The sequence below is a fragment of the Cygnus olor genome, chromosome 14, assembly GCF_009769625.2.
Source record: "Cygnus olor isolate bCygOlo1 chromosome 14, bCygOlo1.pri.v2, whole genome shotgun sequence".
Taxonomy (NCBI): Eukaryota; Metazoa; Chordata; class Aves; order Anseriformes; family Anatidae; genus Cygnus; species Cygnus olor.
Window position 1 is genome coordinate 522,380 of NC_049182.1, and position 25,282 is coordinate 547,661.

At 38.6% G+C, this 25,282-nt stretch overlaps 1 protein-coding gene across 8 annotated transcripts; it reads right to left on the bottom strand.

The window, feature by feature from the left end:
• Positions 1–621: 621 nt before the first annotated feature.
• RBM27 (RNA binding motif protein 27) lies at positions 622–25,270 on the bottom strand. Of its 8 annotated transcripts, none has more exons than XM_040573415.1 (21): positions 25,116–25,270; positions 22,852–22,970; positions 22,033–22,157; positions 19,483–19,574; positions 18,703–18,896; positions 17,653–17,910; positions 16,866–17,099; positions 15,419–15,553; positions 13,163–13,312; positions 11,132–11,279; positions 10,693–10,846; positions 9,287–9,550; positions 9,032–9,160; positions 8,033–8,154; positions 7,469–7,547; positions 7,199–7,363; positions 6,673–6,777; positions 6,376–6,567; positions 5,232–5,318; positions 4,665–4,775; positions 622–3,828 (listed from the first exon to the last, which is right to left on the bottom strand). In XM_040573415.1, exons 1-21 carry the CDS (start codon positions 25,172–25,174, stop codon positions 3,742–3,744), a joined length of 3,009 nt encoding a protein of 1,002 aa, XP_040429349.1. In that variant the 5' UTR covers positions 25,175–25,270; the 3' UTR covers positions 622–3,741. The 8 variants fall into 8 exon arrangements, with proteins under 8 accessions (XP_040429349.1, XP_040429350.1, XP_040429347.1 ...); XM_040573416.1 differs by having other exon boundaries at positions 7,469–7,543; positions 8,032–8,154; XM_040573413.1 differs by having other exon boundaries at positions 17,653–17,913.
• Between the last annotated feature and the right edge of the window lie 12 nt (positions 25,271–25,282).

Below are 25,282 nucleotides of genomic sequence, written 5' to 3' on the forward strand. Positions count from 1 at the left end.
TTGCAGCACACCAACAATCCAGGTTTAAAAAAAAAAAAGGAATGTGAGAAAAGTGTAAGAAAAGATCACAAATGTTTACATTCATCAAAACAAGATTGAAAGGGAAGGGAATAAGAGAAACTACTGAAGAAGCAAAGACCAAAGATAATGTTAACGGTAAACAGAGTAAAAGAATAAATTAGTTTTCAGACCAAAATGCTAAGGGGTTAAAGATTGCATTTATACAATTTTTGGTTTTGCACACACTATTTTCAATAACCCAGCAATACTGCAAATCTGTAAAAGAGACCATGGAATCCACTGTAATCCATAGAAGTTTTCTTTTTATATTAGAATTTTGAACCTTCCCCAGAATGTAACACAGTCTTTACTGGAACTCCACTCCCACTTAATTATGACTAGTGTGTATTGTCTGTGTCTTCTCCCCAACAAGTTAGCTACCTTAATTTGCACCATTTCAGAGCACTGAAGCACTTGACTTTACTCCTAGCTGATACAGCAATTACTCATGAACATTCACTATTAGGCAAAATAAACTTGCTTGCATTCTCCACAAATAAATAACCCTTCACACATACTTCCAGAAAACACAGTGATAACACTCTTTTTGTGATAATTGTATTTTTTTTTGAATGGTTCTGCTGTCCAATTTATTTAAGTTAGTTTTCATTTTTTCTAAATCTTGAACCATTCCATGGTATATCTTTATTGCAAAAATTCAACATGCATCTTAGAAATTCAGATTGTAATCAATAAAACAAACATTACATATATGAATTTAAATGTATAAACAGTTAGAAATTCAACAATATCTCCTATTATACTATTACACAAGTTCACAATTTTGTAAAAACTATAGTACAAGTTTACTATACACCAAGAGGAACTTTATTCCTTTTCACATGATTTTGCTAAGGGAAAAAAAGTGTTGTATTTTCCACAACAAGCAGGCAACTGTTTTCATATTTATCCTCTTAACTGTTGGGTTGTTCTTTTTGCTTAGCTTAATTAATCAATGAAAGGGAGGTAAGTATAATTCTACGTAACAGTTAATTTCTTTTCCTATCACATACACTTTCAATGTTCATAGACTATGCTTATACTGGTAACATCTTATTATACATTTCCTGTAAATACACTTGCTGGTGTACAGAAGTTCCACTGTTGATTATAAGTTCTATCTAACGTACTCTCTGAAGTTCATTAATTTCACAATAAAATGTTACCATAAAGCAAGCTGTACTGTCATGTTACCTATTAAACTAAAAAAACACACGCAAAAAACCAGAACAGTTTAATATTGCCTAGTACATACACCCTAAGGTACAGGGAGATAAGCTTTGGCAAAATGAAGGTCACTTTCAAACATCTTTCCTACTCCTTAAACAGCACAAGTCAGATACTGCTATGCTGCCCATCACTTAAATCCCCAATAATATAATAGCATGCTTTCAATACACAAGCTAAGTTCAGAGGCACAACTCATTTTTGTGCCTCAGCATTTACAAATCATGTTTGGGATGTCACTTGAGGATTTATGTAAGCCTGCCAATGTGTACTCTAAAGGGAAAAAAAAAAAGTAATCATGTGAAGCTCTTCAAAAATCATTAAATAAAGCTACCACAGTCACTTACTTCCTGTCTTGCCCAACTTGAAAAGCCAGCATGTGTGGGAAAGGGCAAGTGTCCCTGAATACAGTGTGCCAATCAGGTGTCATTTTAGAGCTAAAACCATATGAAAAGGAATCCCATTCTATGCGTGTCAAAGGCTACTGCAATTTTTCTTACAGCTTCATTCATTCACTGTAATTTTCATTTTCCAAATACAAAAATACAACAGTTCTTATTGAAATCTATACGCTGGTAGTTTTAGTACACAAAAAGCAAAATATTTACAAAATTATACAGTTTAAGAAAAAACTCTGTACAAAAAAATATATAAATCCTTTGTTCCCTCTATCATTTTTAATCTGTCAGGACTCAAATATGGTTGCTGCAACGGATTTTTCAAAATATACACTGACTGAGCCACAGACATTAAAAAAACAGTAGAGATACTGGGAGAAAAATCAAGACATTCTAAGTATGTAGAATTGGTTTTCCCTTGTTTCTTCATGTATGTAATTTAGCCTCAATATTAGCAGGAAAGTCCTAATTATATAAAGAGGTTTTAACGTGAAGAGGAAGAATACTGAAAGGCATATTACCTTCAACTGACAAGGAAACAAAAGAAAAATACTATTTTGATTTTTAATATTCCACCACAGCAAAATGGTAACAGGGGAACAGTGAACTCAAAGACATGCTCAACTACATGTCATTAGCTAAGTCCAGAGCCACTGAAATTTAGAGGTCTTGATGCAAATTTTTCTTCAGTTGGGAACTTGCTGACAAATATTCTGGTAAACTATTCAAAAGAGGAGCACATTTTTGCACTGACATTCAGTTTATTTTGTATAGAAAAGTAAATAAAAATATACTGAAAAGTGTATGGTACAAATGCAGAGAGTTAAGGAAAACACTTCCTAGATAACACATGCTCATGAACTGCAAAAGCCATGTAACAGTTAAGATACATGGCTTAAGTATCTAAACTTGTTATACTAATTTCTATTATTATACACCATTTTTGGTGTGTGTTTGCTTTTTCCTTTTTTTTTTAAATGGTAAAGTGATAAGGCAACTGAGGATGTTAATGGTATTTACCTTAAATGTGTCTGAACAAATCTATACTTGAAGATAAATGGTTAACATTCCCAAACCAGGTCTAAACACTACTCTGAAGGCTTACTGAGCAGCAGACTGACATTTTTTGGATAAAAAGTATTTTGCTCTGAACACTTTACTGATTTGGCTTGAACATAAATAAGATAGGGAAGGGAAGGAAGAAGAGTTTTTAATGGCTGGTGAGCAGTTGCCAATTTCGTTCTTTTTGGGGAAAGCATAAAACATTACATTCACAAATACTGAGATGCAATAGATGAATAGTATAATTTAAATTCGAACACTACACTGAAACTACAGAAGGAAATCTCAAACACTCACTCAAATCTGTGTCATTGCTGATGTTTTTGTGAAGCAGGATTTGAAGAAACAGAGTGAACTGGACAATATTATAGTAGTAACCTGTTGAATTACTTTTTCCATCTCCTCTCACAAAAAGCAGAATATAGAAACTGTGTGGCCTTCAAACATCCTTAAATAAGTGAAGGATGAACTTAGCCACAAATAATTTCTACAGTGAGTGATTGCATATGAAATAAAATGCTACCTTTTTTCAATTAGTAAATGAGGCATTTTTTTCTTTCATAACATTTAATGAAAGTTTGTGTCTTTCCCCCAAGCCTATAATATTGCTAAATAAAACCTGTAACATCTTTTCAATTATAAGCTAACAAATCAATCACATTATAAAAAACAAAACAAGGTAATACAGGTGACACGAAAAGAGGACAGGAAAATACTAATATTCACTTTCTTTCTCTCTTTTTAACCTTCTTAAATAGAAAAGAATCACCACCCCGGTGAACTTGATAATTCTGTAAAAAGTTACTGGGCCTTTGGCTAGCTTGGCATCACAGCTCTTATCTGAAATGTTTTTATAACAAACTTTGCTCACTTTAAATCTTGTGGTTTGAAAAGAAAGTAAAGCTTTTTTTGGCTCATCAACTTTCTTAAATAAATGTTTAAAAGATATAGCTTGAACTATATTCCTAAAATTATACATTTCCAACATCAAGTTTCATCTTCTCCAAGAACGGGATTCATCCTCATCTTCGTCATCATCATCATCATCTTCATGCAAAAATAAATCTGAGGTTTCAGTCTCCTAGATAAAGAAAAAAATGTTTTTAAACAAAGAAGTTCCATGCTGTATCCTAGGAAACTTGTATGACAACACAGCCTCCCCATTGCTCTTCACATCAGGTTCTTGTTTACAGTAAATCTCACCGAAACGCATGCAACTATTTTCCACAAGCTTTAGGGAAAGAACAGTAGTCTCACACATCAAGAAAGGGAAAGAAAGCCAAACTTCAAAGGAAGCAGGAATAAACAACCACCCACCCACTCTGAAACAAGTTTCTGTTAAATGCCTAGGCAGAAAAACCTTTAAAAGCCTTAAAGTGTTCATAATTACAATCTAAGAATATACAGAACTTATCCCTCAGTAGAGAATTAATAAAGTAAAAATATTAGCAGCATGCATGCATGTGAGAATGTGATGTTTATCATCTTAATTTACAAATCTAAGTTTTTGGAGTGGATTTCTTTTTTCTTTCCTTTTTTAAAACATGGAAGTTGTACCTGACTATTTAAAAAGTTAGGCTTCTGGCTTGCAGACACATATTTTAGGTTGGATATTAGGAAGAACTTCTTTACTGAAAGGGTTGTTAGGCATTGGAATGGGCTGCCCAAGGACGTGGTTGAGTCACCATCCCTGGAGGTCTTTAAGAGACGTTTAGGTGTAGAGCTTAGTGATATGGTTTAGTGGAAGACTTGCTAGTGTTAGGTCAGAGGTTGGACTCTGATCTTGGAGGTCTCTTCCAACCTAGATGATTCTCTGATTTCATGGAATTTCTTCAGTAAACAAAAAACCTATCTGAAAAGAGCTCATAGCTTTTAGATTGTTAAAAGAGTCATAACTTTATCAACATATTTTCATACCTCTTCCTTAGGCTCCTCTTCCTCAATTTCTGTTGACACAGAGGGTACCTTAGGTTTGTACCATGATATCTGTAGTCTTCGGTCTTTGAACCGGGATCCCTGGTTAGCAGCCTACATTGTGTTTAAAATGAATATATTTTCAAAAAGAGAATCAAGTAAAGGATTTTTTAAGATCAATAATGAGTAGACCCAGTGAACACCTATCACTGCAGAGGTGTATCAAAATATCTCAAACACATAATAATCATCTGCTTCAGTCTTCAAGAGCAACTTCATTCAAACCTGAGCCTATAAACAATGCTCCTCTACTACCAATCTGAAAAGACTAACAGAGTTCTAAACTGATGGTGACATTGAACCTATGTCAGCAAAAGACCTTTGTTATTAAATTAAACATGAGTTATTTCCCTTTTTAGCAAACTATATGTAAAAGCAACAAATATCTGCACTATCTAGCTTGAAGTAGCAGGATCAAAGCTAGCTCAATTTTAAAACACAAAAAGGCAGACATGAGTAGTTAAAAATTCTTATTTTGGAACCAGGAAAAGAATCCATTATTCCACTTACATTCTCAGCTTCAGAGCGAGATTTAAAAGTTAGAACAACACTTAGTGGGGAATCCTCTTCTTGAAGGTCTTCAATATCTCCAAATTTCTATAAGAGGAAAAACTGGTTAGGAAAAATAGTAATATTCTCCTCCAGAAACATGATCATCATGCACTACAAATACATTGTTCTGTACCACAGCACTACTGAAACCTTGTTATTTTTTGGACAGAAAAAGAGACAAATCTCAGCTGCGTCATCCAGCAACGCTGCAGCATTTGTACTTGTATTTTTGGGCAAAAGCTCAGACTTACTAACATTCTAATAAGTGGAGATTTATTTTGCAGGAGAAAAGGAGCTATATAGCTGAGAAGTGAATCCAGAGAATTCACCACTTCCTTATCTCTTCTGCCTTTCAATGTTGTACTACTACAGACCTGTTAAGTAAGTCCTTTAGAGCTTATTTACTTGCAAAAGAAGAGATTTGATCAATAGGAATCAAACTTTGCTATATAGCTCCTGAATATGCTAAGTACAGAACATTTTTTTCATGGAACTGGAAAAGAAGTCTAGTATGTCTAGATTAACAGAACATTGCATTTTTAGAAATGGTATATTGCATAATGGTAAAAATTTGAATGTACACAGCAATGATAAATTTAAAAAAAAAAACAACAAAAAACAAGACAAAACATCAAACTAACAAACACACACAAATTTATCTGTTTATGAAGCATTAGATTATCTCCCTGACAAATTTACTAGGTTTGCAAAGGGAAATATTTTATTCTGGTTAGTGTTACCTGAGGGAAGTGTCAAATGTGTTTTTCCTTTATTGTGTTAACTCAGGTCTGATACTAACACATCCATTAACTCAGCTTGCAAACTACCAGCTATTTGCTGCACCACAAGTCTGTAAATAAGTCTAGCTTACAGAATTAGTAAGATGAAGCCATTTGGCTTTTCCTATTAAAGGAATGCATTGGGCAGCTACTGTAAATCAGCTATAAAAGACATTATATTTACATCCTTGATAACTCTTGAAACTGTTTATCCATATCCTGTTCCATGAATTCAGGATAAATTTGTTTGTATTACAGAAATAAAGACTTGCATCTCCAACTCTCATCCCCAGTTTCTCTATTTAACGTAACCTAATACTTACAGAGAAGTGCTGTAACAATTCATCTTTTTCCTCTTCAACAAATCCTCCAACTGTTAGTGCTTTGGGACGATGGTCTACCACCATGTGATTCAACATGCCCCTTCCTCTCCCACCACGACCCCGCCCTCGTCCTCTTCCTTGAGCGGGCATTGTCTTTCCTCGACCAACAGGCAAGATACCTAAACGGGCAGCCTGTTGAAAAGAAGGCAAATAATGTATAAAGCTATCCCCAGTTTGAAAGGATTTAAAACATTTATATATCAAATACATTAAAAACATAAATGCAGACATACTTACTTCTACTTGTAACTGGTTTAGCTTTTTTCGCAGTTCAGTTGTATCTTCTCCAGAGGAAAGTCTTTTATGGAAGTCCAGTTCTGCATCTAGAAGTTCCTTTTGTGCCTTGAAGAAAAATGTATAGAAAGAGAAAATGCGAGGGAAAAGCAGAACATGAAGGTCTGCTTTTAATATTTAATTCCACTTCTTTAGCAATAAATTTATACAAGAAATATAGGCAGATCAGCACACAACTTCCACACTTTCCTCTAAATTCAGTTGTTTTACTTGCCTCCATGTCCTTCCCCCCACCTTTTGGAGGGACCCAGAATTCTATGCTTCAGAACAGGAACAAGCTTGAATAAGTTATATGCAAACTAGGTCACCCAAGTTACTTGAAACTACTGCTTGGTTCTCCATAGCTATCACTCAAATTCAAAAATACTGCTGGGAAGTACATTGATCTAACAGTGTGTTGCGTTTTTAGGACACATCATTAGAAATAGTTATAGGAGATTGATGGCCAAGTGTCTTATACAATAAATACCTCTGTCTTGGACTTTAATTTTGATGGTGTAGAGGTTGCAGATGAAGTTTTTAACTCATCCTTTAATTGAGATATTTTTCCTGCTAGTTCTTTTAAGGTCTTCATTATTTCTGCTCTCTCTTCTGGTTTCATAGCCTTATTTTTCTCCAGCTTGGATATCAACATCTATGTATTAATAAAAGAGCAGGAATATAAAACTTCAGCAAGAACAGCACTGAACAGATGCCTAAAAAATCAGAACACATTTACTGGAAGCCATTCCAAACTTACCTTCTGACATTCTATTTGTTTTTCTAACATCTCCTGCTTCTTTTTCCTCATGTCTTGTTGGAGTTTCATTGCCTCCTGTGAGAAGAAAACCCTTCCAATCAGAAAAAGCAGTCTAGCATTACATGCACTTGTATGTCACATTTTCTTCTTCACGATATATATAAGCAAGGGCCATAATAAAAACTACTAGTCTGTGAACTACACTAGTATTAAATATATCTGATCTGGAAAATAACAATGAAAAGCTGCCCACTTCCTGTTCTGAAGTAATTTACTATTTTTTTCTTCCCTTCCAACACCCCTTGAATATCCTGTGCTATCATTTAAGTTTTTAATATCTGCAGAGATTAAAACCAGAGAAGTGTCAACAACCCCTTATCGCTCGCTCTTAAAAAAACAAAACACACCAATCCTCAATGTGCATCTGCAAAATTGAATCATAAAACCTACACTGATTATGTGTAGAAAGCTACATAGCAGTACTTGAGGTTTAAGGTGTCTCTCAATCCTTTCTTTTTAAAGTACTTTGACCACTACACTGTCGTCAACATATAGCAAAGTACCTGTTTTTTTTTAAGAGCTTCTTGCACATCATGAGGTTTAGACCCTGCACCTGGCTTCATAGCTGTCTTTAAATTTGAAGTACTGTAAACCGTTTTTGAGTGGCTTGTAGAAGTAGGAAACGTCTGAAATTATAAAAATACACACACAAACAAAAATATGTAATAGGTTAAAATGAATGTGATACACCACCATCATATAATTTAAAAGGAAGATATTCTATGAAACAAACACAAGCTTCCGGATTTATGCAATGAGACAAAAATTAAAATACATGTATAAAGGCATTAGTCTAACTGTCAACTTGCTTGGAAGCAATCATGTTAAACACTTTTACAGAAAGCATTTTAACAAGATAATTTATTTTAGTCATCCAAAATTCCCTTTGTATCCCAATATCCACTAGGAACACTGCTGAAGCTGATCTTTTGTATCTGCACGATATTCATCTTGGTAACACAAACTAACATTGCGCTTTCAGACCAAACACTTAAAAAAAAAGAAATAAGGCAGTAACAGTCACTTGCATACCTCTTTTCTTACAAGGAAGGACTTCTTTGCGTCCAAGAACATTTGCTGCAGTATGGTATCAGTGCTAATTAAACTGTACCACCTTGAATTCTATACAGAAGGATTCTCTAAGTTTCTAGTACTATTGTTGAAGCACAGCGTGCTTCCCAAATCACTGGGAAAAGCAATTAGATTTATCAACAAAAAGCTGACGTCCCATGTAGGCCGTCAAATTTGTTTAATGGGAAGCACTGCCAAAAATATTTTATGATACTTAAAATAGTGGTACTTTGTTTCTGAAATAATTCTCCCTAGTATATATAAGCAGCTAATAAAACTAAGAAGTGACTGACCATGTTGTATAGAACTTTAGTGATAAAGAAATAATCTACTAGGAACAGAATTTGCACGTTCTATTTGCTAGGTCCCTTTTTCAGCTAACGTGCAAAAGCTTTAAGCGAGTATGAAGACGGTCAGCTTTCATAAACATACCTGAGAATCCTCTACTACAGCCCCAGACTGACTTAAATCAGACTGACTTCCACCTGCTGCTCCAAGGCGACGTTTCACTGGGACTTTATTAAGGACATAGGCACCAGAGGCCAGCGGTTTATTCATCGCCTGTGTATCAACAGATATTAAAAAAAATGAGAAAGGCACTGCACTCTGCATTTTTAAAGCTAGCAGCTGTCACTTAAGAACACTGATAACCTTCAGCATATCGAAGGTTAATTTATGAAAGCATACCTTTGACATATTGCTATGCATCGTTACGGCTGGAGGCGTGGTCAGGGCTTGCTGCTGAAGGTGAAGCTGGTGATGAAGAGACTGTGAGGGCGACTGCTGCTGTGGTTGCTGCAGCAATGGGGGATTCTGTTCACTTTCTCTGTGCCACAACACCCTTATAAACCGATTGTTTAAAACTGCCTCTGTGCTTGAAATTGCCTTCCTGGCCTCGTCATTAGTTAAGTACTGAATTAGTGCAGCTTCAGGATCATTCTGGAAAGCAACCTAAAACAAAAGTTGATGAAAATACATTAATTCTCGAGAAAGAAAACATCTCAACCAGTCGCAAACCAACCTACAAATAATCCGCAATAACAAGTGGAATATCTAATGGTACTAATAGCTCAAAAATGAAGGTAAATATTCTATATAATTAAAGCCAAGTACATTTTGGCAAATATTACACAATTACAGCAAAGATTATATGCAGTAAAATAAAATCAAATAAAAAATAAAAAAGACTTCTCCACCAAATATCATTGGATAAGCAAAGCACAGTAAACTGCTATTGGGATATGACTGAAGAGACTCTGATACAAAGCCCAAAGCTTTTTATGCTAAACTCCTGAAATAAAAACGTTGTCCAAGGATATGCAGTGCAAAGATTCACCACATTTCCAAAGAAACGTTATCCAGCAGTCACGATAAAGACAAATTTTCTCTAAAAAAATAATCATTACAGAAATAAAAGCATACTTCCTAGTTGGACTTTCCAGTACAATATGATTGAGGTAATGTGTTTTAAATGCATTATTTCATTACCGTCATGTAGAAAGCACCACAGTATCTTCTGGGCTAGGCCAAAACTGTCAAGTCAAGAAATAGGGAGGCCTCCCAGGTATCTGTCTATATTCAGACCTCTAACCAAGGACTCTGGAGGCCATTGTTTTGTGTAAACAAAACAAAAGGAAATTAAGTAGTACTTTAACCATGCAACTACCTGTGTTTTGCTTATATAGTGCTTTTCCACTTATAATGCAAGGAACACCACTGAATTGGAGCCAGTTCTAGGATGCAAAATGGTAATAAACTGATGCATAAAGACTCTCCTGTTGCATCATTGCCAACATCCTAAGAAATAATGCAGGACTTCCATACAAAACAGAATTTGCTAGAAGATCTCTCTCAAAAATTATGCTCAAGTTGCTCAAAAGCCTGATAGATACTGTTAAATCTGCAAGTCTTTCAAATGTAACAAGACCTTATGAAGGCAGAGAGGACCAAAAGGCTTTTTTGAATTTGATTACCTACTTTTGTTAGTCTCCACTAAGATTTCTCAGAAACAAAGTACAGCTACTGTATTCAAGAAGGCTCCAGGGGAAATAAAATACCCACACGCAGAAATAAAATTGAATTTCGTTTTTTACCTGAATGTTTACAATAGTTCCAAATTTACTGAAGTGTTCGTTGAGCTGTGTAATATTGTTCAGTTCTGGTGGAATTTTCCGAACTTCTAATTTTGTATTAGTATACTGATTCTTTTTCAAAAATCCTGGCTTATTCTGGTTGTTATTTGCTTGCCTAGAGAAAATGAGAGCAAGATAGTCATTCAGAAAGACATAAATGCACCGAAGTAAGGCAGCAATTGTTAATGCACATTTAACTTTTATTTTCTCATTAGAAGTACACACTCTAGAGAGTAACGACAACTGAACTACTTTTTCCCCCAGTATTTAGTCTCCGATTATTATATAGATTTTCTGACTCAGTCTACTCAAATTACAGGGACTAACGAATTGCTATATTTACAGCACTGACAGCATTAAAGTGCATTCCAGTTAGTCAACTGCAGTCATTAATTCTTACTTTCCCAACCATGGTTTCTTCAGTGGTGGACATTCCATGCTACTTGGAGATCGTTTTCTGCTGTCTGGTTCAAGCACAACTCTAGTTACATTGCTGCTATTATTCGTAATGGGAATGGGAGGTTCAGTCTGGATGATAATATTGGCAGCTGGAGGAAAGGAAAGGAATGGGAAGAAAAGACGTATTATTTATCACGATCAATGGAAACGTTGATAAAGCTTGCATTTAAACAACAAAATTGAGCTGATTTTAAAAACATAAGAAATAAGAAGTTGGTCTGTTCTGTTTATGAAGTTACTTCAGAGATCACTTGCTAGCCTAACTAATCAATCTGAGGAAAACAAGCATTTAGTCCTGCCAGCAGAGGTGGGAGTTTTGACCTTCAAGATTAGTATCAGTTTGAAGAAACAAAGATGAAACTTCATATTGCAGGTACTGAAGCTTTAGGTTCTGCAGACCACCAGCACCACAAAACAAAACAACCCACTACATTCTGAGATTTGGGGTTAGAGTTCTGGAATGTGGCATGGGCTTAATAAACAACCAACTTTCCCTGAATTAACCTTTGATAGTGAAAGGCAACCAAGAACCCATTCCTCCCACTGCTATCCCCTTGCCATCCCTCCATCCAGTTTTCAGCAACAGCAACTGTCAATTAAGCACAGCTACAGCATGAAATTATATTCTGAGATGTTACATTTATCATTTGAAGCAAATTCTACAAACACAAATCCGAAGCACTAGATCATAATTTGTCAAGTATTTATTACATCCATTTGAAAATTACGCTATTGCTGTTGGTTTCTTGTGTACGCCAAATATTCAACTCCTAAAAAGAAGTCTGAGTTGTAAATCAATTTTTTGTGTTTTTTATACATGCCAGAGCTCTGCTGATTACACTCGTAAGAAAAAAAGACTAGGCATTTTCAGGCATACAGTTTCAGTCTTACATTGGAGGATGATTTTAGAGTAAACCTTTCAGGTACTTGACAGAGACAGCAAAACAAGTGGCCTGAAGCACCATCACAAACACAGACCCATTGCTTACAACTGGAATGGGTTCTTAGAGAGAATCTGAGGACCAGCAATAAAGACCCAACCCTGCTTTTTTGACATTTATTAAATTGAAAACAGCAACAACAATTTCTGCAATAGTATTTAAAAATATTCCTTATAGGATGAGTCACTGGAAGGGAACATTGGGCAAAAAAACCTCTCTTATCCCACTAAGTAAGAAGCACTGAAGTGTAACAATAAACACTGAAATTTACCAGCTTTCCCCTTACAGATCATGGGGAGAAAGCAGGAAGGAGAAAGAAAGCTATGCCAGCAGAACAAAAATTTCTTTTTTGTTCTCAAGAAGAGCCTTGACTTCTTCTCTACCCTGAAAGAGACTTTGTACATGCCACGCTACATCCACATTCATCCAGCTTATGAATCAGAATTACTTAAATGTAGACTGGAATTGAATTTCTACAGGCTAGGAGAATTAGAATTCTACCTGCAACAATCATCTTAATATAGCATCTGGCTGACAAAGTCAGACCATCAAGTACAAAAACAAGCCATGATAGTTCCCCTCACAACTACCATCGAACCAGACGAGGCAAGTATTGTGGATCACCACATCTGTGCCCCAGCTCTTAAACACGCCCTTGGCAAATCAGAAGTTTCTTCAAAATGTACTGTTTAAAGTCAACTTCCTGTATCATTGTTCTTTCCAGAAGCAACAGCACTCAAAAAGTACCTTTGTAGGCTAAAGACGAATAAAAACCCAACCAACCAAAAACCACCAAAACAAACCAACCTTGTAACATTTCCAAGCCAGTGGTTATTTTTAATCAATAAGTCTGCTGTTACTTCAATATGGTCATATTAGCATTTTTTAAAAAAGTTGAGATGTCTGAAAATTGCTCTGAAATATTAGATCAGTGAGAAAAAGTGTACTGCTTTTAGCCTGAAAAAGGGGTAAATAAGTGTTGACGCTCTTGGACAAAAATAGCAACAGCAATGACTAGAAACCCTTCCTACCTCTTGGATTTGTATCCATCTCCCCAGATGTTAGGCCAATTAGATTTGGACGCTGCGTTTGTGCTCTTGTAAAGAACTGTCGATATTGAGATCTACCAGCACTGGTAATACTAGGAGCTTCAGGGTTATAGCCATCTGGCTCATATGTATCTATAAAAAAAGGAGAGAAATGAAAGAATTTTTCAAATGAGTTTAAGACTCAGGGTTAATTTTCCTTTAAGGAAACGCATGGATGTCCAAGAATCAGAAGTTGTTCTGGACAAAGAGAAGAGAGAAAAGAGGTTGTAGAACCAATGCGTGTAGCTATTTAAAGCCCTCATCTCACCTTTATGCCTAAGTCTATTTGGGCATATTCTCCTTCAATGATTGTTACTGTTTGTACAAAGTGCATAGATCACAACTACTGAGTACTGATGAAGTGCCTGAAAAAGAAGTGAGGTGCCTGTATCACATCCTTCACTAAGTCTGACAGTGTTTCACGGGGAGCAACAAAATATTTAGTTTGAGCATTTATTCTTACATCTTATCCTAAGATGTACAGAGATTTTGAGTCTTTGTTGTGCTAACAGATTATGTTACTTCAGGGAAGGATTTCTGGAAAAGAATGCACTTAAATGATTCCAATCAAAGCAAGTTGAGAAATCAGGTGATTTGACCAATACTTACCTATTAAATTATCTTAATTTATGTGAGATTAGCTGCCTACCTTCAATAAGGTATTAATGATTACTTAACTACAAGGGATAACTGTGAGAACACAAGATGACAGAATTGACTCGTGTTGTTCCTCTAGTCTGAGGTACATCAAAGATGATGTATTCTTCCAACAATAAAAAGGAAAAGCTATATAAGAGCTTGAATGAATAAAACCCACGAAAAACCTCCAGAGAAACACAGCATATCCTGGAACAGAAATGGGTGCCAACACAGGGGGATCCAACAGACCTGAAGCACTCTACATGTCAGCTCCTTATTCTAAAGGACAATGAAGACTTGACAATTTAAAACAGATGCCTCAAAACTTCAATGCTGATGTTTTGTCATGCAGCGCTGACTCTGCAGTCAGCAGTTTCAGATTCTGCCAAGAACTTTCATTAAACTCGTGTGAGCTGAACTACAAGTTCCTCTTCCAAGATCCTTCATGCAATTGCAAGAGAGCAATCAGCAGTTTAACCGTAACAGTCCAAGAGTAGGACATGAGAATCAACCTCCACACAGGTTTTGGAGAAGAGAATTATGTAGCACAATTAAAGTCAAAGATGCCCTGTGAGTTACAACAGATAGAATCACTCCTGAGAAGAAGCTCTGAAGCTCAAAGAATCTGATGGTAGCATGGCCTGACAGCATTTGGAGACAACTGAACAGAGATCCTAACAAGATACTTGAGTGACTGACGTTCTAAAAAGCATGGAATTCACGAAGGAAATGACATGGACCATAAACTGGAGCTCTCCTTTGAATAAAATCCAGAATATTTATGTTAAAAAAGAGCTAGGAATATTATAATTACTTATTATATTATTTATAATATTCCAGAAAGGTATATTATAAAACACTGAGATTTTAATTGCCTTAGTTTGCTCACATAAAACATGAAAATGTCATTACTGTTTTCATTATCAAAGATATATAAATTTGATTTGATTTAAATTCAATGATTTGGGGTTCTCCAGTTATTTTGTTATTCCTTTCATAGAAAAAAATAAAGTGCTCTGTAAGGAAGATGTCATGTCCATTGAAAGCAGTCTTTTTTATTTTTTAAGTTAGAAAGCTAGGATTAAGTCAATTCTGGAAAAAAGAGAAATAAAATACTAATGCATATGAAGAACCTAGAGAAAATTTTGGTACACAGATGAGAGAAAAAAGTCTCTCATATGAAGTAGTAGCCAAAATTGGGTAGGAATGAAGACCAAGTTAAACAGTAATTACAGGTTTGCAGATGCATCTTTTCTCTACTGATGTTCTACTAAACAGCTAGAAGATGAACGTTTTTCTTATGCTACCATTTTATTATTTTGAAAATATGAAACCAAAAAGAAGCTCCTGACAAATGAACTTTTCTCAGACAGTGACAGAACACTACTGCTATTTCACACAGTAATAGCAGATGATGCACTGACCACAAGGAAAGCCATCAGACTTCTTTTTAGATTTGTATTCACTGGAGGAAGATAAAGGTAATTACTTCCAATTACACAAGCAGAGGAACTTTTAAATTTACATGCCAAGCAGATTTAAAAAAAGAAATTTGCTTACGTTCTGATACTGTGTACAGTAGGTTCTGGGGTAACGGAGGAGGTAGCCTTGCTCCTACAGAGGCAAGACTGGGCACTGCACTTGTCCCAGGCTGGTCACGATTATTTATCAAACTTGACTGTGTTAAAGGTGGTCCTACAACGACATCATAGAATCAGTAAGACTCCACAGATTAAATGTACAAACAATTCTGTGCAATTTGTTTATTCCTTGTAAATAATCACAATCCTACTACATCAAAATTGTTTACCACGGATAAGAAGTTCCATTTTGCTAAGTTACTCTGATTCCAACACTTTCTCTCTTTCCCAGAAAGAACAAAGCTTTAAGCCTAAGGAGGGGAAGGGAAAAGAAAAAAAGAGACTTTTCTTCCCCAGAGCTTTATTACTGTTAGAGCTTGCATTAGCTAAAGCAGCTCCTCCCTCAGCTCTGCCATGGAGAATCAAGGCTTGCTCAGAGCAAGACATACCAGCAACATTTAGATTACAGTTCTAGAACAAAAAACTACAGGGCAAAAGGCATTAACAGGGAAGGAATCTGTCTAATTTGTGTTTTGTTTGTACCATATACAATACACATGCTTCTACTTACTATGTAGCCAAAGAGGGGCAGTGAATTAATCCTATGCAACCTACTAAAACACACCTACAATCAGAGAACTCTGAACAGCAAGCCAACTCAGTACCCACTAAAAGGCTCAGGCAAAGTTTTGCGTAAGTTATCTTGTTAATTAGAAAAGCTTGCTTTAGATAAGGTAAATGTAGTATTTCCTACCTTTGCCATTTTAAGCTTTTGCTACTAGGGTTTGTGAAAAAAAGTAATCCAAGGAAACAAAAGCAGGAATAAGACTAAGTGTGTATGAACAGATATAATCTACAGGTGCCTTCCACGTAATTGTAGCCAGGCACAGTTTCACCAGAAGCACCACTGTTTTTGAAATAAAACTAGCACAAACAACAACTGTATTCCCCAAGATTAATTTCATAATTCATTTTTCTACTACCACTGTAAAATGTTTTCTAGAAGCCTGCCCACTAATTGCTTCGCATTAACCCTATATGAAAACTATTCCTTATCCCATAACTGCTGCTACTTGTTACAACTATGACAGCACGTATTGTGTAACTGCAGTCAAGAGTACTGAAACAGAGCAATCATATATCCAATATACTAAGATTTTTCTCCACCGAATTTACAATGTAATATGCAACGAGATAACAAAAAAGGCTGAACAGACTTAGATCACTGTTGAGCTAAGAGATCTCAGATGCATAAGGTATCTGCTGCTAAAAACAACACATAGTGTAGTACAAACACAGAGATTTATTAGAACTTTCAATAGATTAGATCTCAACTTTTTTTCATTAGAAAAAAAATTTCCTTTCCAGAAAGAGCCATCATTTTAACTTTGTGACATATAGTAACACAGAAAAATGTTTTAACTTACTTGGTACAGGAAGCACAACAGGAGGTGGTGCCTGCGGATGAGCTTGTGGTACTGGCATCCTCATACTGCGAGCTGGACCTGGCATCGGAGGCAAAAGCATACCAGGAGGAGGAGGAAGTCCAGGAGGTGGTGGAGGAAAAGGAATCATACTTGGCAAGGAAACTTCATCTACTACTAAAGGATCGTTTCCATGATCAAACTGGCAAAGATCACCAAGTACACAAAACCCTCTCTCTGCAAAACAAGAAAATTAATTATCTTCTTAGAGGGGAAAAAAAAAATTAGTTGTCAACAATTAATGTCATCTCAGTTTTTGCTGGAATTTCTTACTAAAGAAAACATACGATCAATGACTTAACATTATCAGATGAGGTTTCAAAATAATTCCAATTATGGTAATCTTCCATAAAAGCATACAGACAAATATATGTATCCATAAGAAAAGCCGTGGAAGAACAAAGCATGCGTATGTACCATGTTTTACATTAAACACATATAGTGAAATCTTTTTCAGAACTGCCAGTCATTAAGTTATTTGCCAAGGCAAATATGTAGCGTTGTGAACAAAATCCATGTTCTATCCACCAGCTGTCAGATTACAAATGAACTGCTTCCAGCAAGATGAGTTCCTTTCCCAGTAAAATACCGGTCATTTGTGCATTTTTACATATAAAGGTACACCACAAGCTACTGCATTTTGACTTGCTACACTTAACTTGAATACCTAAAAAAAAGTTACAGAATTATTGAAACTAGGTAGGAAACAGAAGACTAGGAAACAGTTTACCATCATAATCTCGACATCTTCTTTTAGGTGGAGGGTTTCTGCCAAATGAACTGGGATTGCTATGATTGTTATAATAATTTGACCAGCTCTCTGTTGTGTTTTCCAGATGGTGCGCAGGTGCAATTACAGTAACAGCACTGGGAATAGATTGTGCAGAAGAATACTGTTCAGTAGAGTTACTTGGAGACACAGAAACTGGATTATATGAGCCTTCAACATCATTTCTTTCACTCTTGAATTTTGATCTCTCACGGTGCTCTGCTTAGAAAACAAACCAAAAACAAATTAGGTACATCTTCATACTTTGTTCTGTGTATTAGAGACCTGAAAAAAAGATATTACACAACAATATAGAAGTTTACTTAAATATTCGGTATTTTGCATGTTAAATTGTTCTTAAAGCAGATTAGTCTTACCAATGGAAGACAAACTAAATATAGTGCAAACAGGGGTTTAACTTCAGAAACTTAGATGTTTTCTTTGCAAAACGAACATTCTTTCCTCTACTCCTTATCCCTTCTTGGATTACAGCTTTCTTTTGAAGTAGAAAGGGGGAGAAAAGCAACAAACCTCCACCCACCAGTAACTAAAGTGGTCTCAACACACTTTGAAACGTGTAGTAATCTGTGCCTCTTAGTTTTCCAACAGTTCTGAATTAGCCCTAAAAGCACAACGGATCATGTGGTAACCACCTTGAATTAGAAAGAAAACTTCTCTAAAAATACACAAAGTGAAAAGCAGATTTATACTACTTAGCAAAAAATATAGTACATCTTTGAAAAATCAACAGCTTTGTTAACACATACAGCACATAAATATCAGCTACTGATATACACCTGTGGATAAATTAAGAGGTTAGTGAAGAACACAATTCTCTTAATTATTCTACTTTGAAGAACAGCATCTTAATGATTTCAGCAACACAAAGTTCTCAAAATTTGCTCAGACTGCTCAAGGACATCTACAGCCTGCTAGACCGTACAGTATGTAGGAGTCACCACACATCACTGACATTAGATCTTCTCCTAAAGCAACACCTTGAGTACTCACCAACATTTCTGCTCGAATCGCGGTCTTTGCTTCTACCCCTACTGCGGCTACGACTTCGACTTAACCCTCTGCTTTTACTACGACTTTTACTCCTGCCTCGTCGCCAGCTGGACTTGTCTCTGTACAAGTCACTCCTGTCGTAGTATCTGTCATAGTCCCTCCATTTTCCATCATCTCTCTTTTTCTCTCTGGTTCTAGAAAAACACATATGTAGACCATATTTATGAAAAGAGAAACCCAATTCAAAAACAAGTTTGCAAGTTAACATACTGTTTGTCCGTCCTGTCCAGTTTAGACAGCAAAAAAACCATTTGAATCAGAATTTCCCCAATTACACAGAAAAATACAGAAGCACTCATTCATAGAAACCAGAAGAGGACTAATAAAAAAAGGAAAGGTGAAAAAGTTATAGATGAACAGAACAAGTTCTAAAAACAATGTTGACAGTGTCTGTTGGGGGGCGGGAGGTATAGGGAAAGGGCAGTAAGAACACTGCCGCACCCCAACAATGCTTTTCATTTATATAACAAGGGAAAGAACGGAACTGAGAGCATCCCTAGGTATTAACATTTGAAAAGTACTGTCACTTTTCCCAAAGAGACTAACATCTAGTGAAGGATTCTCATGCACGAGATCAGCATAGAAACACATTTCAGACAGAGAACAGTGGGAAGGAAATCATTGCTTTTGTGAAAATCCTAAGAAAGAGGTAAAAATCATCAGTTAAAGACTGCCAGCAAATACAGAAGGAGATATCAGCATTTTGGTTCAACTACTAGCCTTTGTTCACTGGAATCTGCACGGCTTCTCTGTGGACTAGAATGTTTCTTCTTTCTGCCATCCCGCTCTTCTTCAACTGATTCTTGAAAATTCTGTTTAAAAGACAGCCACCAAGTAAGCATGAGCACAACTTTTTTTTTTGTTTAAATGAAAAGAAAAAGACCAAGATTAATTTCATACCACAGTTAGTATCTTGTATAAAACAACATTTTAAGAATTACTTGCACAGAATACCTAAGCACTTCAAGTAATCACACTGCAGAGGTTGATGGGCTTTGTGCTTTAAATCTTTTAGGATTTTCTCTAGAGGAGAGGCTCCAAAGTAAAGCTACTTTCAAATTTTGCTTTTAAACAGGATTCACAACAGACAAATATTATACCCACTTTCTATCCCATTAGAATAAGCAATTATACAAACCAGGCATTTTCTGAATCTCGTAGCAGAAACACAACTAAGGAGAACTACTTCTCTCCATGTAGACAGGCCAATAATTCACATTTTGAAACAAACGCTTTAAAGCCAAAAAAAAAAAAAAAAAAAGCCCGACAAAATAACAAACTTGTTCACATAGTTGAAGTAATCACATTTCTCGCTGGCCTCAACAAAAGCAGTATTAGAAGTCTGTCAGTTTCCCCAGTCCTGTAAATCTGTTTGAACACAATTTGTACATTTTCATGCGTTTGCTGCCATTTTACTTTGCTTAGAAGGTACTGCAAATTTGGGTGGCAAAAGTTTCCCTGCAATAATATTTAAGAGTTTTTCAAGTCAAAACAATACTAAAAGGCAGGCTTGTATAAGATAAATCCATCCTTGTTTAGGATTATCTAGAAAGAATTGGTAGAAACACTCAAGAATTGGCTTGACAAGGCTCTGGATGGCCCAGTTTAAGGTCCTGCTTTCAAAACAAGATTGGATGACTTCATCTCCAGGAGCCCCTTCCAACCTAAGCTTCTCTCTGATTGCATCCTTATTTTATTCTGTGCTCTCCATTTCAAGGAAATATGCAATACACTGAGCTGTGTGACAAAACATCAAGTTCCTAAGGTAGAAATAGCTACTACATGTCCTGATCCTGTAAAACTGTCACACAAAACTGTCCTAAATATCTTCCTTCGTCTTCCTTCCAACCCGCAAACAAAGCCAAACAAAACAAAGACCCAAACCAACCAACTACACCAAATGATCCCTCTGCCACCGTTAATGCAGTGGTTAAGTTGACAGAAGATAATTCTAAAAAAATTGTTAGAAGTTATGATAGTTCTTTTAAGAACTGATTGGCAAACTATTGTTGTCTTATGTAGTTGCAAATGATGCACTTCCATCACCAAAGCTACTTCGATAAATTGTTGTGATAATTCTGGATCTAATTCTCAAAGAAACAAGGACATAAGAAATGAAAGAAAAGACTAAATAGCAACTTTGATTTAAATCAATTGATGAATCACATTCAAACAGCATCTGCATTCCACAATACAATATAATACAACTTTGTTTTGGTTGACCGACAGATTTTGATCTATTGTTTGTCACCTTCGTGACCATCTGCCAGCTTAAACACTGAAGACAGAACAACTAATTCCAGCAAGGTCTTTCTTTCATCTTACTTGAGGCGTATAGACAAAAGCATAAATCTGAATACCCATTCAGAATACTTCTCTGAAAACAACGCTCGTTATAGTCCATTTCTAAATAAAGAACGACAGTTTTTGCTTTCAGCACTTCAAGACATAAGCATCCATGGAGCAAGGGGGAAAGAATTAGAGTATTAATTTTTCCCTGACTGCATTTACATCTTTCCTATAGCAACTAAAACACACATGCAGCCTAGAGTATCTTGTGAATAGTGATGTGTGTATGGAAATGAAGAACATTTATTTCAGTAGCAATTTTTCCCCAACTCTCTCTCAAAGCTGGGGCATTAGGATGCAATAAACACAGAGATCTCCTCCCTTAGAACACTGCCGACATAGAGAATAATATACCATGGAGAACCGAGAGCAGAGGATTATACAAGATAGAAGGGGTTTAGATAACTACAGAAATATTACTTCGCCTTCTCATAAACTTGATGGCTTTAAATTTTGTTAATAAAGCTTAAAAACAAGACAAATGCAAGAACTGTTGGCAAATGAGTGGTACCTCATTTTTTTCAGTAACTAACCCTTGATATAGAGGCTGCCATATTTCACTGATTTCGAGTATTACAGAAGACATTCACAGTAATTTTTATTCCTTACAGAATATACAAAATTGAAACAGGAAATGATTTGGAATGTTTTTCCTTCTTTCTCATCTTAAATCCTTTCAAATCCCTGTCAGCTTATATTGCCAGGGACATCTGAATAGGATTTGTGAATGATATTAACCTAGATAAAAGTAAGATGTTCTTTCTGAATGATCACCTTCCATTTTCATTCAGATGCACAGAGACAAAAAAAAAAGATTACTAGTCACAACAAAATGGATTTTGCTTTTGCATTTTGCCTCACAGATGTTACAGCAGGGATAATTTGAAAATTAGAAACAGGTAGAGAAAAAAAAAAGGTTACCTCCTCCTTGACTTCTTCTTTTTCCTGACTTGCAGGCTTCGCTTCTACTTTCGTGGGTTCAAGAGAAGGAAGGTAACTCTTTGTGTACAGACTTTCAAAAAGTTTATCTACAAAACCTGAAGTTTCTGAGGATAGAGACGACAAGAAAATATTACATACTGATTTAAGTTCATTGTTTGGAATGGCTTTACCAGAAAAGTCCACAAAAAAAATCATCTGGGTAGACTGCTTAAATCAGGAGCAGCAACGCCTTAGGTTAATGAACATTAGTTCCATTCGAGGAGATGGAATTCCAAGACAAAAGAAGAGACTTTTCCTTCAACCACATTTACAACTTTGGAATGTTCTAAGGGCCAAGTGTGACTGAAACTTATGATCAAATCCACAGTTAGTCCGCTAGCTACAGAGTGAGCGGTTTCTTTTAACACATTGAATTTGATACAAATTGCCCTGAGAAGCTCATCAGAAGCCTGAAAGATCAACGTGGGGCAGGTTTTCAGAAGTTATCAGACATCCGATACAGAAACGTCTGGCGGCACGACATACGTTTTAAAACCAAATCAAGTGTTAGCTTTTATTTTAGAGGATTTCCTCCCACCCACTGTGAACACGACAGGCTACAAAAATCATTTTGTGGGGGGAAAAAAAAAACAAAACACAAAACCACAAGATTTTTATTCCTTCACACTCTGTAAGAAATAATCAATTTATGGATAACCAGAAATATTTTGAATGAAACAATAGTATATCATTCTCCCCCTCACGCACAGTGAAATGAAAACCAGGAAACAAAAGATAAAGAAGCGTAGAACACAGTACCTTTTTGCAGAAAGACGTCCAGCTGATCAGCACAGAAAGCTTTCAGCTCTTTCTCTGGTTTGTCTTTCTTAACTAACGCCACAACATAGTTGGCTAAAGCCGACGGGTCTGCATCACATCTATGGAGAGAAAGAACCATTCTTGATTCTGCTGAAGAATGCCCAAAGCACTGCATGTTGGACAGGTGCTGGTACAGGAGGGCCACCGAAGAAAGCCCAGCAACAGACACCGGATGCTGTTCTGACACCCGGTATGAACACAGCTGCACCGGGATGTCTGTGACAGCAATTTTTTTCCCCAATTACAGCCAGATACTTTAATCGCCTTGTGACCACCTCCCACACCTGGCAGCCTTCCCGGTCTTTCGCCCCTTCCTCGGGTTTGCTTAGGAAGAGCCACCTTCCTGCCTTGTTTAACGAGGACCCAATTCTAGGGCAACTGAGCAGACGTCGTTGTTTCTTAGCTTCCTCAGAGCATCACAACCAGCACCCAGTGTGACCGTACCAGAGTAGTAGAGCAACTTCCCGGAAAATCACCGCATGACTACTTTGAAGTACTACAGGGGCTTTACAGTACTAAATCAGTATTACAGCTCCTCATTCTGCCTCTCTTGGAAAACATGCAGATGCAAGCTATCAGAGGGTAGGTAGGACCCCAGAAGAGTTTGATGATTTATTTTTAAATTAACATTTAAAAACAGGAGCAATTTTTTTTTTTTTAAATAACGTTAACCATGGAAATACAGGGAAACAGCATAGGGCGTGTAGACCCCCAAATTATCTCAAATAATAAAAAAATACACAAACTAACAAATGTAAAGAAAAATGCAGATGACAACTGGTTAAAGACAAAATTCCCAATGAACTGTCAGTCAAGCAGCTCGATTCCAAATTAATTTGCTTGTTTCCAAGATCTGATGAAAGCCGTGTTAAACACGGCAATTAACAACAAAGAAACCACAAATTTACAGATCGTACAATTCTCACGCACACATCCACTAAAATAAACAAACCGTATTTAATATATTCTGTGGCAGTGCCCACGCCAGCTGACTCTGACCCTTCTGTTTTAAATAAAGGAGACGATCCATCCCTTCGGGACCTCGCCCATCCTTTTCTCCGTGCGTAAATTTCTCCTAGGATTTCACACCGCACCGCAGCAACCTGTGCGAGGTGCGAGCACGCCGTGCCAGGTTAGCCACGTCGTATCTTCGCGTCCGAATCCCAGACCGTTTGGGCCAAGCAGGGCATCCCCGGCCACCAACCCTCGCCCCCAGCTCGACCCCTCGCGCTGCAGCCCGGGCCCCACGGAGCGCGGGGCGGCAGGCGGGGCCGCACGGGAGCAGGAGCCACACCGCAGCCCGCACAGGCTTTCAGAGGGGTCTGGCCAGGCGCCAGAGAGCCGCGATCCCAACAAGAGAGACGCGAACAACAACCGGGCGAGGAAGCGCTCCGTCGGGGCCGCGTCGCTTGAGGCGCCGTGCGGGCGCACACGGAAACGCGCGCGCACCCGCGGAGCCGTGCGGGAACGGGCGCGGGGCGGGGGCGGGGGGGCGTTCAGCTGGGCCGCGTCAGACGAAGCCCCCGGGGCGCCGCCGCAGCGCTTCCTGCGGCCCAGCGCGCGCCCGGGACCCGCACGCGGCGCTCGGACGCCGGGCGCCGCTCACCGCGCGGGCCGGGAACGGGCCGGGCCTCGGCCGCGCTCCCCGCGGGTCCGTACCCGGCCGGCCGGCGCCGGGCAGCGGCGGCGCTCAGCCCGCGCGGGGCTCCCGGGCCCGCTCCTCGGCGCACGGCGACGGGGCGGCCCCGCTGCGCTCCCGGGCCCGGCCGCGGGGGCACGGCGCGAGCGGCCGCTCTGCTGCCGGCCCCGGGCGGCCGAGCCCCGGCGCGGCTCGGCGGGGAGCCGCGGCCCCGGGCAGGCCCCGCGCAGCGCCCGGCGGCCCGGCCCGGCGGCCGCCCCCGGCCCCGCCGCACGGCTGCGCCTCCGCGCGGGGCACGCGGCCGGGCCGGGCCGGCCCTCACCGAGCGCTGCCCGCGCCCGGCCCCAACGGCCCCGAGCCCGGCCCGCCGCAGCCGGGCCCCTCCGGCCCCGCGGCAGCCCCAGGCGGTGACGGGGCGGCGGTGCCGGCGTGCGGCGGTGGGGACGGCCCCGGCCCCCCGCGGCCGCCCCGGCCCCGGCCCCGACCCCCTCCGCTCCGCTCCGCTCCGCTCCCCGCCCCGCCGCCCGTCCCGTCCCGTCCCGCCCGCCGGCCCCGCGGCGCTCACATGGGCTCCAGCAGCCTGGCCAGCCAGGACTTGAGCGCCTCCACGTTCTCTATGATCATGGCGCCGCCGCCACCATCGCCCCCGGCCCGCGGCGGTTGCTGCCCCGGCCCCTCCCCCCGCCGAGGCCCGCTCCAGGAACCAGCCGCCGGCCGCCGCGCAGCCTGCCG